This window comes from Otolemur garnettii, unplaced genomic scaffold (genome assembly GCF_000181295.1).
Source record: "Otolemur garnettii isolate 467f Iridium unplaced genomic scaffold, OtoGar3 scaffold00019, whole genome shotgun sequence".
Taxonomy (NCBI): Eukaryota; Metazoa; Chordata; class Mammalia; order Primates; family Galagidae; genus Otolemur; species Otolemur garnettii.
In genome coordinates this window covers 16014052-16029304 of record NW_003852414.1, presented here as the reverse complement: position 1 = coordinate 16029304, position 15253 = coordinate 16014052, and the positions used below count along the sequence as shown (strand labels likewise).

The 15253-nt window shown below is 38.3% G+C and overlaps 1 protein-coding gene across 1 annotated transcript in view; it reads right to left on the bottom strand.

Annotated features, from left to right (window-relative positions):
• Positions 1–15253, bottom strand: part of CUBN (cubilin) — a 245379-nt gene that overhangs the window by 205752 nt on the left and 24374 nt on the right. Inside the window, exons 15-17 of the mRNA XM_003786786.2 lie at positions 12404–12585; positions 10467–10629; positions 9126–9316 (exon numbers count right to left, since the gene is read on the bottom strand). Of these exons, the coding sequence (XP_003786834.1) occupies positions 9126–9316; positions 10467–10629; positions 12404–12585 (536 nt within the window). The remainder of the gene's footprint in view (positions 1–9125; positions 9317–10466; positions 10630–12403; positions 12586–15253) is intronic.

Genomic DNA, 15253 nt, shown 5'->3' with positions numbered 1-15253 from the left:
CAAACCCACGGGGGATTACAGAATACTTCTCAGAGGAATTTCTCAGCTGAGACCTGATGGATGAATAGGAATTGTGTAAGCCAGGGGGAACAGCAGTAAAGGAAAGATTTTAAAACTATGGTGTTCAAAGTTGGTAGGGATATGGTGAAACCATTGCTCTTCACCATAACTGGAATAAAAGTTCTGGAAAATAACATGACCATATGTGTTAGAAGTAGTTCACCTCTCACATTCTATCATGAAAATATTCAAGAATTAAAGATGCACATGGGTCCATATCAGAGCACACTTTATAGAAACAAGAACTGAAACTATTCTAAAAGTCTAATAATAGTGAAATTATTACATGCATTACGATTCAGCATATGATAGAGTCTCACACAGACAAAATATCACATGCCTTTCCACTGACTCAGGAACATGCCCATTCCCTTCTCTGAATTCTTACGACATCTGTAATACAAATCGCACCTACTCTAGTAAGCTTATGCCAAATTTCTTGCTAACTGAAGGGCAATCTCTGAGAGGGGAAAAAATTTCTGAATCCTTGTTAGCATCTAACAAAAAAAAAAAAAAACCTCTGCGAATAGGTATTTCACAAATTCTTGTTGATTTATGAATTCCAAGGTGCAGTGCGATGGTTGAATTTTTGTTAGCGATCCAGACGTACTATAGCTCTTGAAAACCAGAAAGCATGAAACGGAGTAAAATATCTTCCTCCTTCCTAATCCTCCAGGGTTTAATTTGCTCCCTCTAAGATTGCAGTCTCTCTTTTCTACTCTGCCCATTAGAAGATGACAAGAAGGAAGAAAAACAGCCCAATAGCACTGGAGCAAGCTGAAGAGGGCCATTCCCCGGGGCCTCGACTAATGAAATTCAAGGATCTCAGCAAGAGAAAGGCAGCTGTGGTCCAAATGCTTTAAGAGGGACTTATAGGGCTCCAGGGCCCCAAACCTAGAAGGTACGATTGATTTTGGCTCTGTTTCTCTCTCTGTGGAAATGAAACCTTATTAATTCTGAAAGTCTATATTCTCCCTGGATCCCAGCCGTGGCAATACTTGAACTACAATCCCTTTGAAAGAGATACGTGTATTAAGACAAAATTCATCAAATGCTCTGACGTGACCCCAAATGCTGTGGCAGCACATCTAGCATTCGATGTTCAAGGACTCGGTCAATTTGCACTCCCCTCCCAAACAAACTCTTTCCTTTGTGCTTGTGAACTAGCACAGATGGTATTATTTTTCATAATTATTCACTTCCCTCCCTGCAAAAGGATTGAATATCTATGCTCTTTGCCAGGTGCCTTGTGACACCTCCCTGTGGAGAACTAATACTTATGCTTCCCCTTGACTGTGGGCTTAGCCTAGGACTTGCTTTTTGCCCAACAGAATGTGAGCAGAAGTGATGTGCTGATTTCCAAGTAGATGCTTTGGAAGTCACTGCATCCGTCTTTCAACCATCATTTACTTTTCCCTCTCACAAGACCAAGAGCCCAGGATGGCAAAGACACAGGAAACACAGTGGCAGAGAAGCAACTGATCCCAAACCAACGTATGAATGGGAACAAAAAAACAAACATACACGTTATTGTAAGCTACAGATGTTCTTTGTTATTGTTTTTCATTTGGGTACTGATGTTGATTGATTGTTATTTTAGCATAATTTTAAGAAAGATGACTAATATCTGAACCTGATTTGTAGTAAAAAAGAAGAAAATTATATTTTTCTTAAGGAGTCAGGTGAAACCATGACCTGATCACTTGCAGAGAGGATATGACACATTCATTAGTGGATCTGATCTACAAAGAAGTAACACAGACAAATTCAAAATTGTAGGGCCACGTGGCACAGGCCCTGGTTTCTCATGGATGGCCTTACCTATCCAGCCACAATGTGTCACCTGTGACCATGATTTTTATCCTATGGAGAATTCTATATTCATCACTATACTGATTTTTACATTCATCATATTAAACAGGTTCCTGAAGAAAAACTACTCATAAAAAACCGAGCTCTTGTGAAGAAACTATTTCCTATAGAGAGAGCTAAAATAAACTGGACTGAGAAACAGGATTTATATAAAATTTCAAATGTGAGATCTAGAGCGCAGTAAGGGGTAAGGAAGTAATAAGCCTCATGTCTGGGAAGGTTTAGGTCCTGAAGCCATGTCTTAATGTGCATGTTGATGTGTGTGTCTGCTAGAGATCCAGAGTTGTTTTTCTATGACAATTTCTAAAACCCATTTAAGTACTAAATTTTAATTCAAAGCAAACCAAACATCCTGGCACGTAGGCTTGCTTTGTCCGAGAGCTGAAAACAGAACCCCACCATATGGTAATGTTTAACATGCGGCTTCCTGCGAAGTCAGCTTCAGGCTGACATATCCCTGAGCTAAGGAAAGACTTGACCTTGAAGCGAAGCCTTGAGTTAATCTGGGCCAGCAGGAGAGGAACAAGGCCCTGCCCCAGATGAGAGAAAAAGGGGTCGGGGTAAGAGTAGAGAGAGACGCCACGCAGGGACACAGTTTATATTCTCTGATTATCCTTTGTTCTTCACCTGTATGTTTTAAGATTTCATAATCAAAATTTTAATACTTTTTATGCCTTGTAAAACAGTTTTTCTTCTCATAGACCTATCAATAAGCATATCCTTTAGCTAATTTTTCAAAAAAAATTACCCTCTAAAATCAAGAACACCTGTCTAGTTTCACCTAGAAATGCCTTCCGTTATGATTACAGATTCCGGAAGGGCACTTTCTCCTCCCCTGCCTCCTCCCATCTTTATCATCATGGTAACTTTCATAGTGACTATTCACTACAGAACAGGCACAGGGCAAAGAACTTTCAATTGTTTCTCTTAAATGCAACCCAATCTCTTTATTTCAGCCCATGAGGCCCTACAAAATCTAGCTCGTATTTCTGTCTTCCAGTCCGTTGTTATTCCAGCCACCCTAGCCTACTTTTAATTCCTTAGTTTATTTTTCTCTCAGTTAGGTGTCTAGGGCTGCACTGGCACCGCTCCCTGGATTCTTCCTTCTTTTAAAGGCTCTTTGCACAGCTCCCCCTTCTCATCGATAGACCCAGCTTGTGACATTCGTGAGGAGTGAACTCTGACTATTCCACCAAAGGCATAGCCCCATTTTCTCTCATAGTACCACTTCTTTCCTGCGTGATACTTATCTTCCCTTGAAATAAGTGCTTACTTAATAAGTGAACTAGTGCGTGCTTACTTGTTTTATACCTGTTTTACATACCCATTCCCTGGCACCTAAATTGTCTGATAAATATTTAGAGAATGAACAGATACATGAATGAGTGTCCTCTTTTAATCCCTTTTAAGGAGAATAGTATCACTGTCCTTAGTACAGATGAGGAAATTGAGACGGACAGATGTTACATATCTTGTCCTTAGTGACACAGAGAGTTGAAGTGTTTTGCCATGTTTTCATGCAATATTATTTTCATTTTATATTAGATAAATACGGGCTATCCTCTATATTTGGCCTAGTTAGTAGTTTGTACCATTCTTGATTCATGTTCTTTCCATTCACTCCTGTTCTCACTACTCTGTAAGAAGAGGCACTAAAAAAAGGACTTTCAAGGTGGAGGGGAGGAAAACCAGGCCTCCTGAAACAGAAAGTCTGGCCCATAAGAATATGGACATGAAGTAACCTAGGTAACCAGTGATCAATCAATGACCAATAGACAAAGGCAATACTGCCTAGAAGTGCGGGGAAGCCAATGAAAGACTTGCAGCCAGTTTATACCCCTGCAGGCCTTTGCATCTAGTCTCTCCCACCTCTGCTCTTTCAGGGGAGGGACCCACTTTCAATTCTCTTTGGAAGGGCTCTAAACTTTCCCTTTGTTCTAACTAAACAAAGCTCTTTGTTATCCTGAACCGTGTAGAGGTTACTTTAACTTTCTGTCCACACAGCCTGTGCCACTCCAGTTTGATTTTCCGTTTCCACTCACTTTTGCTTTTGGTGACCTCAGTGTCTCAGTCAAACTTTCTAGCTCAGCTGAATAATTGAACCAGGTCAACTGGGTTTGGGAAATGGGGACCCCTGATCCCAACACTCTACAGCACACTTTTTCTAGCAGGTGTTTGGTTTCCACGTGAACACGTAGCTTTTTAACACATAGCAAAATGTTATTCAAAACAAACTCTCATAATGCCAAAGTCAGACGACTCTACCATCTGTCCTTTTCCTGGCTCCCACTACGGTAACTTGGAGAATTATTTCACTTGAGTAAGGGCATATCTTATCACTTCATTAAAAAGCATCAGAACAGCTGAGTAGTTATAGAACAACTGTACTAATGACACAGAGCTCAGAAATTAACCAAGTATTTCTAGTCTCTGCCCAAATGTAAGCTACTGAACACTCCTCATTTCTCCTTTTTCTGCCCTTTCTAGAAAGATGCTTTTCTGAAATAAAGCTAATTTCAAAATATACTTAACTACAAACCCATGCTATTTATTCAGCCTTTTCTTTCAGTTGTCAGAAGCCTTATTCTTTCTCTGCCCTTCGGATGTATCTCATGAATCACAGCCATGAGACTCTGACCAGCATGTACACTTGAGGGAACAAGCACGCTGGTGCAGGCCAAAAGTCATGGCTCCCTCTCAACTAATCCCAACACGGTAGCTGAATCATTTCAATGCCTACCAAGTAAGAAAGGGGGGTCCCCTGCGAATTTGAATTCACCTAAAGACATGCAGGAGACCTTGGCGTGCTACATAGGCTTCAGCTCACTGTACTCTTCCATATCCTCAATTTTTTCATCCTTTTAAATTGTGAAGATTTTAACTGGGTGTTGATTTCACCATGTCACATAGGTCTGGACATATAGAATTTACTGTTTGATATATTCTATACAGTATTTCCTTCTGTTTTTTATTTCCTTCTTGGTCTGATAATTATTTAGGGGAGAGTTCACAGATTTCCAAGTACGTGGGCATTTTTAAATGTTTATCAATGATTTCAGGTTGTGTTCCATTGTAAAGACAGGTTGAATTTCTGTTCTGTTAACTTATGGGGGTTGTCGTAGAGGTCTAAAATATAATGAATTTATGATTCAATGCCACTCATACAGGAACCAAGTTCAATATAAATTACTCCTTCCTATCTTACTAATTATATTTTTCAGCTTTTCTGTCTTTCTTTTTCACATCTAAGAAGGCACAACTTTCCTAGAAGCCCTCCTTTTCTCCAGAAGGTACATCTTCCTCCCTTTTCCCTTATCGGCTTCTCTTGAAGTGCTCCCTTTCCAGTTCCCTAGAATCTTTAGGAAAAAGGGAAGCAGATGATTCAGGATGGTCAAGGAGACTTGGCGGGGTGAACGATTCTATTCATATCACCCCATATTTTATCTCAAGCCTTGGCCTTAACATCATATAGGCTTCTGAATTGATTATTTGACTTACACTCTCTGGGACTAAAAATTAAACTCTCATTACTCTTCTATGTCCTTCACTCAGAGTTCTGATAGTTTAAATCACCTATGAAATATTAATGAGAAGAGCTGCTTTTTAGTCTGGAAAGACACTTCTGTCACATTCATTGAACTGTTCTATACACTTTAAAAGTTCTCTTAGACAAAAACAGATGAACTAACAGTTGATCTAACAGTTGAGTAGTTAATAACTACTCATTATTTGGTAGCCACATCACATCCTCCATGACCAAGATGGGCCTTTAGAAACAGAAATTTTAATTGAGACAGATATGTAAATCTAAGGACAGGTAAATGTGTGCTTCTTGCTTAAAAAAGAAAAGAAAATGGAAAAGAGAGATATGCTGTGCTAGGTATGGACAACACAATACTTATCTTTTGCAGTTAACATTTATTTTCAAATCAATTCTGATGGAGCTCTCTTACTGAGCAAAAAGTCAGTCTTTCCACACCACACTATCTATGAAAGATGTACAGTAGAGAATGGTTTCTTAATCTTTATTTAAAGGGTATGCTCGCATGGCAACAAAGCTTCTGGAACCACATCATGAGAAAATTTGTGATTCTTAAGAGTGCACCAATTCACACTCCAAATAAAATTCTTTATTATCATTCTCCAACATCTCTCTAGAATGCTCTCTGTTCTTCATTTTTTTCTGAAATTTGAGGTGGTCTGCTTTCACTGGTAAGTCCAGTAAATGACAAAGTCATCTCCCCTCTAAACCACCAAAGGAATGGAAATACCATCATCATTTTTTATTTTATTCCTTTGCTTAAACATTTTACACTTTAAACATAGCTTTTAAAAATGAAGCCACCATTTTGGGAAGCCACATATTGAGTCATAATGTCAATTGAACTTTGTTCCTATGTCATTTTCATCGGTAACTACCAGCTGATGAATATCAAGAAATGTGGATATACATTTTTTTAAAAAATGAGCTCAGTTCACAAATTTTTCTACTGAAAACAGATGACTATATGCCAGGAACTTTGATGTAAGCCAATATATGTCTATCTAGGAAGCCTGATAGGGACAACCTTTATTTTGATAATAACTAGAATTTGACCTTTGTGGGCCTTAGTTTTCTCATTTATAAATTAAAGACTTGGATTAGATGACCTCTGAGATTCTTTATGATTCTTAAATTATACAAATTCACTGGTTGTATGACTTTAAGTTGATCAATGAGATAATAGAAAAAAATCTACTCAGCTATTTAAATCACTATATATCTTCTGTCTTTCTGAATAATACTCCTTTCTTTTCCTCCATCAACAATTCTTTTTTTTTTTTTTTTAAGACGGAGTCTCATTCTGTCACCCTGAATACAGTGCTGTGGTATCATCCTAGCTCACAGCAACCTCAAATTATTGGACTCCAGTGATCCTTCTGCCTCAGGTTGCTGAGTAGCTAGGACTGCAGGCACCTGCCATGATGCCCTGCTAGTTTTTCTATTTTTAGAAGAGCAGGGTCTTGCTCTTGCTCAGGTCTTGAACTTCTTGCGCTCAAACCATCCACCCTCACTGGCCTCCCAGAGTGCTAGAATTACAGGTGTGAGCTACCACACCACCTGGCCCCCAACAACAACTCTTAAGGAGAATTTGGACAAGACCTTGTGGGTATGTGGTTATATCTGAATGCCGATATCTCTATAGCCAACCGCGGAAGAGTCTGACCGTCAGTCTCTGAACTGGTGAGTTCAAGGCAAGAGTTAAAAATTTGGTCTAAGAAAATCATATACTCGGCTCGGCGCCTATAGCTCAACCGGCTAAGGCGCCAGCCATGTACACCTAAGGTGGTGGGTTCAAATCCCCAGCCCGGACCCGCCAAACAACAATGACGGCTGCAACCAAAAAATAGCCGGGCGTTGTGGCGGGCGCCTGTGGTCCCAGCTACTTGGGAGGCGGAGGCAAGAGACCCGCTTGAGCCCAGGAGTTGGAGGTTACTGTGAGCTGTAATGCTACGGCACTCTACCCAGGGGGACAGCTTGAGGCTCTGTCTCAAAAAAAAAAAAAAAAAAGAAAATCATATACTCATATGTTTTAATTATTTCATTCTTTCATCATTCATTTCCTTGATTTTATCCTCACAAAGTCTAGAAAAGTAGGTAGGGCATCTCACTGAAGAAGGAACTAAAGGATCCAGATGAAGAAGGTTATAACTGTCCAAGGTTATACAGTCAGGTAATGGCAGGACTTAGAAAAAATAACTCCAATCCCATCCTGGCTACAAAACATTCTGCCATTCTGATTCACAAAACTAAATCTTTCAATGCCAGTGTTATGATTTTTAAAAAATTATCTGTTCAGAACAATTGGGAGAAGGTCATGTAACTTCTCATTGGAGTTCAATTACAGTGCTCTGCAAAGTCAAAGAGAGTAAACATCATTCCAGATTCTCTGATAGCTCTTTAGAACCATTAGAACCACCATAAAGGTTCTAGTGGAGAAGTATCCAAATTTCCCTAAAAATCGGAGTTACATTCTTGCCTATCTGAAAAAAATCATTGTGCCTGGCTTCGTGGGTTAGTCCTATGATTAAGGAGCCCACTGTGGAATTGGGAAATTCATGAGACCTTCCTCCCTGTGGAAGATGAGACACTTCTTATAGTTAAAGTCGCACTATTGCATGTCTGTTCTCATCAGAGTTCAGATCTCCTAAATTCAAATCCACTCTTCATCACTTGCTAGATATGGTAACTGTAGGCAAGTAACTTAACCTCTCTGGGCTTCAGTTTCTTGAGATTAAAATAGAAAAGATACACATGTAATGGTTGTGGCAAGGATTCAGTGAATTAACTTACCATACCTGGCAGACATTAATCATTATCCACTTAACTTATTAAATTATTTTAAATTCTTAGAACAGTGCCTAGTACATGGTAAGCACTATCCAATGAAGCTCTATCTTTACTGTTCTCGGAGTAAAAAACCCATGTTGGAAATTTAATTTTTATTTATAGAAAAATACTTAAAATTACTTTGTAGTCAAAAATTTTAATGCATCTTATAAAAGACTTTAGAAAACCTAAATCAGATGAATATGCCCATTCACCTTATGATCTGAAATAAAAATTTCTGATTAGAGAAAACATATCTCTATAGAGTTATAGTCAATGTACCTCTTCAACTAAGTTCAGCTCTCATGCGGACATTCTACTTCCTCCATGTAAACACAGAGGAAGAACTTAGGTGATTATGTAGGTTTTTCTTGGATGAATAAATTGGTTCAACCTATGGATGGAAACCACAAAATTGTGACTACCTCTCTAAGTTTATGTGAAATGATTGTGCTCAGCAGAAAATATTCTGTTTCTCTTGCTCAGCACTTTAATTTGTGGCTTGACAAATACTTAAGCAGAAGAAATGCCAGGCCCAGCAAACAAAAACTACAGGTCTCTGTTGAGAATATTCCCTTTATTATAATCATTACTCACATTTAAATCAACATTAGAGTTTTCTGGCAGATGGCAGGACAAATGAAGAGGAAAAAAATCTAACTTCCAAAATGAGAGTTATTCAATACTCTAACTGAACTCTCTGCCGCTGACTTGAAGAGGGGAGAAATAAAAAGTTGCATTTCTAACAAGATCTCAGGATGATGCTAGTCCCACTACCCTCTGAAGACTACTTCTTGACAGATTATAAAAACATGGATGTTACCTCAATATAACTCTGCGCGCAGCCACCCTGGCTTTCCAGCTGCACGTGGGTGAAGTTGACTTGTATTTGCTCTCCGGGAGGCTGTGTTATGATATAGACACACTGCCTATTTTGAGTGAAAGGCCCAGACATCTCAGAAAGGAGGAGTTCACCTTCTGGGTCTGTGTAGTTTCCTCCACAAGGCAGATCCACTAAGGGGAATAGAAAAGAGCAAAAAAATGTCATGCGGATGGCATTGCTCTGGCTTCCAGACTCTGGTTCTAATTTTTTACAATTTACATGCACACGTGCTCAATCATAAACCTACTTTCTTCACCCTGTGCAGGGTTAAGCCTCTAACTATAAGATACTCAGTTTGACGTGTGTTTGCAGGGCAGGCCTACAGTGCTTAAGGAAGTAGATGTGGAGATGGGCGATATGGAGATGTTATCTACAATCCACTGTTCTCCTCCATAAAGCGCTTTTTAAATACATTAATGCTCTGCTTCATTCCAAAAATATTTCAGACAGTTTATAACATACATGTGGCAGAATCAAATACATACCTATGTACATGAAGCAGATTAAAGAAAAAATGAACACAAAATAGCAAGATGTGGCCTGGGGGAAGTTGACAGGCTCAGAAAACTGCTGCAAAGATCACATGAATTACAGGAGGTCCCTCAGATTCAGCCTGAAGGCAAAGGAAATGGGGGACCGGACGGGGGAGTGTGAAGCTGCCCATTGTTACTTTTCCTGATACTGGAACTTAAATGGTATTCTTGCTGTGAATTCTCATTAAGGGCACAATAATGGATGCCATGAACAAAACTCTCCACATCCCTAAACTCAAAATTGTACAGTAGGTTTTTATCGTGTTGTTTGTGTATTTGTTTGTTTTAAGGTGTCAGTGCAGGTTGAAGACGTGACAGCTAGTAGAATTTCACCAGAAGTAGCCATTGAGGGGCTGGGACACCTATCCTGGAAGCCAGCTCCTGTGTGCCTGGACTTGATCCAAGGATACAATCCCAATAGACGGCATCGCTCCAGGGAACAAACTCTCTTATAGGAAAAATCAAACAGCACTAGGACCTGATGTTGAATTATTTAATTTTAGGTGCCTCATATCTTTATCATAATGTGGACCCAATAATTTAGGGGTCAAGAGTTACTGTAGCATTCATAGCAGAGCACTGTGAAGATAAGGAAAAGCTCTGGAGCACTGAGACAAATATTGATAAAGATGTGCTCTTAGTCTCAGAAAGTCAGGCATCTTCTGGATCACATTAAAATCCACACCAGCTGCACGCACAGCTTCGGCCTTTAAGCTCCTACTGAGCTCCCGAGTGGCAGGCTACTTACAAGGTGATGTTAGGTAGGTGATATGGAAGCCTTGGTCACTGATCTGGGCGTCAGAATGGAAATGAATCCTGGCAAATGGCCCCGTGGTCTGGAGCGGTGGGGCAGAGAGAGTGGTGCAGAATTTCCCCAAAATGGGGTCCTGATGCAAAGGACCATCTCGAATCTAAAACAACAAATGAATCTATTAAGCTTCAGATAATCAGTCATTTCTCCATCACATACATATGTAACACCTAGTTAGGGTTCAGGAGGGGGAATCTCCCTCTCCCACACTCCCCAGGCCTTATCTTCTGTCTGAATTTTACTTTCAAGGTTAGAAGTATACTCTGAATTTTTCTCATGATGTTATTAATTTCAGTGTTTTCTTTCCTACGGTTCCCACTCTCACACCCCAGAATGTTTGTTTTAAAATTATAAATTCCTAGCGACCTGGAAGAAAACAAATATAAGCAAAGAAAATAGAAAAATGAATGCCAGGGATGTCAATAGATTCCAACAGACTCACAACTCGGTCCAGGCTTCCAGGAGGATGAGAGCTGGGCGAGGAGGTGCGGTCAGATTAGATGCAACATAAAGACAGTGGAACGAATTTTAAAAAGGCAACTTCAATAGCAATTAAGTACCACAATAATGATGATGTGGCCTTAAAATTCCTTTTTTACATATTGATTTTTAATCCATTAAATAATCATGTTGATCTCCCTATAATTTTGAGATAATTGCAAACTCTACACTATGTAGGCCACCAAGGAGCCAGTGAATGAGGGAATATTTTAATTTGGTCCATTTTGTCCGTTCAAATTGCTTTTCCTATTGGCAGTAAAGTTACAGGGCACCATTACTTTATTCTTACATTTAACTGGTTTCTTGAAACACTATAGCTTGATGAGAAATGAGAGATATTTCAATATTGCTAGAGAGATTGATGCTTTCTATTATACAGTATTTGGGAATTAATACATGGGAATAAAAAAAAAGCCTCTAAATTTAATTTGATAGAATTCATTGAAAATTAATATCCAGAAAACTCACTTTACTGTCAACATTGAAATAATCATTTTTGAAGAAATTTTCCAGGCAGAGGCCAATCATCCTGTCATTCCCAACGGTTTAAAATCCATTATTATTATACAATAGCTGAGTTGCACATGACTTTTACTTGTGGAGACCCTGCTTGACAGCCACATCCTTCCATCGTTTATGAATAATTCCACAGCACTCTACTCTCCTCTAATGGACTTGGACAAGCATATTGTCTTTTTAGCACTATTGTGAGGGGTACTAAGATTTATGGCAAAAAAAAAAATACAGGACAACCTAAGAAGTCAATCTTCTCAATTATGTTGTCAGTCCACAAATGGAGAGCAACATTTCTGATGCACTTATATACGTGTGGCATTTCAGTAAAATAGCCTTTTTTTTTCCTTCTTCACATTTTAATCTTTTACTAATGGTAGGTGGGAAGGGCTTGGGCTCACACCACTCCTCTCAATGATAATTACCAATACATCCCAGGAAGCTCACCACTTACCACCCTATTTCAACATAATCACTCTTGTTTTTCTTCATGAGACACTATAATCAAGTTGGAAAATACCTTACCAGTTTACCTAAAGATCTGAATCTGCATTGGAGGAGATAGCCACGAGTTACTGTCTATCTCATTAATTCTGCTATTCTCAGGGAAAAGGGCTGGACCAGGGAAAGCCAAAGAAATGCAATGCAGTTGTTTCCCAGATTCAAATGGAACCCAGACAAAGAAGCAAGAAGCTGGCACAATTAAGAATAGGGACTTAGCAACATCTGCACACTGACTGCCTATTGAAAAACCCATCTAAGTACTGGCAATAAACTAGGGTCATCCGGGGCATCGCTATCCCTAGAACCCTGAGTCCTAATCACATCATGATAAGTTCTATGTAAATATAATCATTTACCTCAAGATAATCTTTGCTGCAATCATCATGGTGCTCCAGGCTCAAAGTCCCAAAAGTAAATGTTATTAGGAGGTCAGGACTGGTTATAACAAGCCAGACACAATCTCTTCCAGGGGGGTAGTTTCCAGGATAGCCCGGAGATTTTATAGACCCATAAGTACCTGTCAGTGTACCGCCACACTCTAAAATAAAAGGGAAAAATTACTTTACATGTGTACACAAGTTATAATTCACATAGAACGATCATAGCCCTTGCTGGAAGAAGCCAAACTTTGTTTAAATAAAGATAAGCAGATTTGAACACCGTCACAGAGTAAACAAGACTTTTGGTATTCCAGTTTTATACAGTTACAAATCTAGAATTATCAATTGACAAATAAATGAAACACCCATGCATTGAGCTCTGCACTTAAAAACCATCACAGGGCAACGATTTAAAATACAGGCCTGAGCTTTCAGAAGGATGAATAATAGGCTTGTGCATTCAGTTTTTTTCACTTTGAGATTAATTTCTGTATGTGAACTGCTAAAAATTTCTGGACTTCTGTTAACCAGTATGTCTTTTGACAAACGAGATCACTTTATATATTAAAATTGCTAGGCATTATGTAATTTTCATTTACAAATGAAACTATGATAGTGCAAATAACACTATGATACAATTCAAGTACTCATTATATATATATTTTTTCCAATTTTTAGTATTTATTATTAGCATTGTGTTTAGGTTTTCTCTTCTTATTTTATTTATAGATTTTTTCATTTAGTATTTTTTTACTTAATTTGTATTAAATCATAACTGCATACATTTATGGGGTACAATGTGATGATTTGATATACAATGTGGAATGCTTAAATCAAACCAATTAACATAACCATCACCTTACTTAGGACTCAATTTATAAATGGAGAAATTCGAAGAAATTCCTGAAGCCACTGGCCCAGGAATAGAGCTGGGAGGGGCTTAGCCATGGCTTTCTGACACCAACCCCACCACCATCTTCACAGTATCACACCAGCTCCTTAAATTTGCTGATCAATGGCCAGAAGAATCCTTCCTTCACTAAGACCCACATTTATTTAACAAAGAATCACTGGTGGCTTATGAGAAATGCTACTGAAAAATTATAAATTATAAATGCTAAATATTAGCTAAAAATTTAGACTGTAGTAAATATATGTTAAAAAATAAAGTGACATTTTAGATGAGCAAACTATGAAGTTTATGTAGCTATATAGGTTTTTCAGACAAAAATTTTACTCCCCTGGTAAAAAGTGAGACATATTACATGTGCTCTTTGCTCCTAATGAGAAAACATCTCAGTTCCTCCTAAAAAGATACATTTTCCAAAATGTAATACTTTAAAGATTACCATTTTTAAATCCATAAAATACCATATGCAAAATAAGATTAATGGCCTAATGGGAAAAAAATAAGCATATGACAGAGTTAGTATGTCTAAATATAAGAGCAGCTGCTTAACACATTTCAAGTGATACGCCAGGATGGGCCATTTCTAAATTCCTGCCCCACAAAATCAGAAACAAAATAAAATGACTAACGTTGTACACACTAAATTTGTGAGTAATTTTGTCACACAGCAATACCAGTTGGAACAAGAGAGAATGCTCTTAATTGTATGAAAACTCATAGCTAACATCATATTTATTCAACAGTGAATTATTGAACATTTTCCTATGTAGCTGAGAAAAAGGCAAGGCTTTTTTCAGCTTTATATTGGAGGTCTTAGCCAGGGCCTTAGGTCAAGGAAAAGAAATAATAGTTACAAAGATTGGAAAGGAAGAAGAAAAATGTCCTTCACTTGTAAATAACATTAACTGTATATGTAAAAAAATCCAAAAGAATCTACAAAAAAAATTTGAATTGATGAATGAATTTAGCAGTGGCGATAGAATCAAAATCAAATATTTAAAAACCATATCATATATCTACATACTACAATAAGTGGAAAATTAAATTTTAGAATATTAATATTTCATCTAGCACCAAATAGGAAATATTTATAAATAAATATAACAAAAGACATGGAATACGTAGACACTGCAATCTATGAAACAGTGCTGGGATAAATTAAAAGAAAGCAAAATGAAGAAATAGTCCATGTTCACAGATTGGCACATTTAATATTTTTAACAGGTCCTTTCTTTCCAAGTTGATTATAGATTCATTCAATGCCAACAAAATTCCAGCAGATTCTTGTGGAATACTGACAAATTGATTCAAAAATAAATATAGAAATGCAAAGGATATAGCATATTTAAAAATCACAAATTTAAAGCACTACCAGATTTCAAACTTCATTAGTTATGCCAATGTAGTACCAGGGTAGATAAACAGACCCATGGAAAAAATGAGAAAATCCAGAAATAGATCCACAGGCTCGGCGCCTGTGGCTCAAGTGGCTAAGGCACCAGCCACGTACACCTAAGGTGGCGGGTTCGAATCCAGCCCAGACCCGCCAAACAACAATGACGGTTGCAACCAAAAAATAGCTGGGCGTTGTGGCGGGCACCTGTGGTTCCAGCTACTTGGGAGGTTGGGGCAGGAGACTCGCTTGAGCTCAGGAGTTGGAGGTTGCTGTGAGCTGTGAGGCCACGGCACTCTACCCAGGGGGATAGCTTAAGGCTCTGTTTAAAAAAAAAAAAAAAAAGTAAAAGAGAAATAGATTCACAGACAGACATATCAGTGATTGAACTGGGGCTTGATATATTGTTCTCTTTACTTTTTTATAGATTGAAAATTTTTATAGTAAAAAGTGAAAAGAAAATAGGGTACTAAAAACAAAAAGAGGACAGCGCCTGTGGCCCAAAGGAGTAAGGCGCCGACCC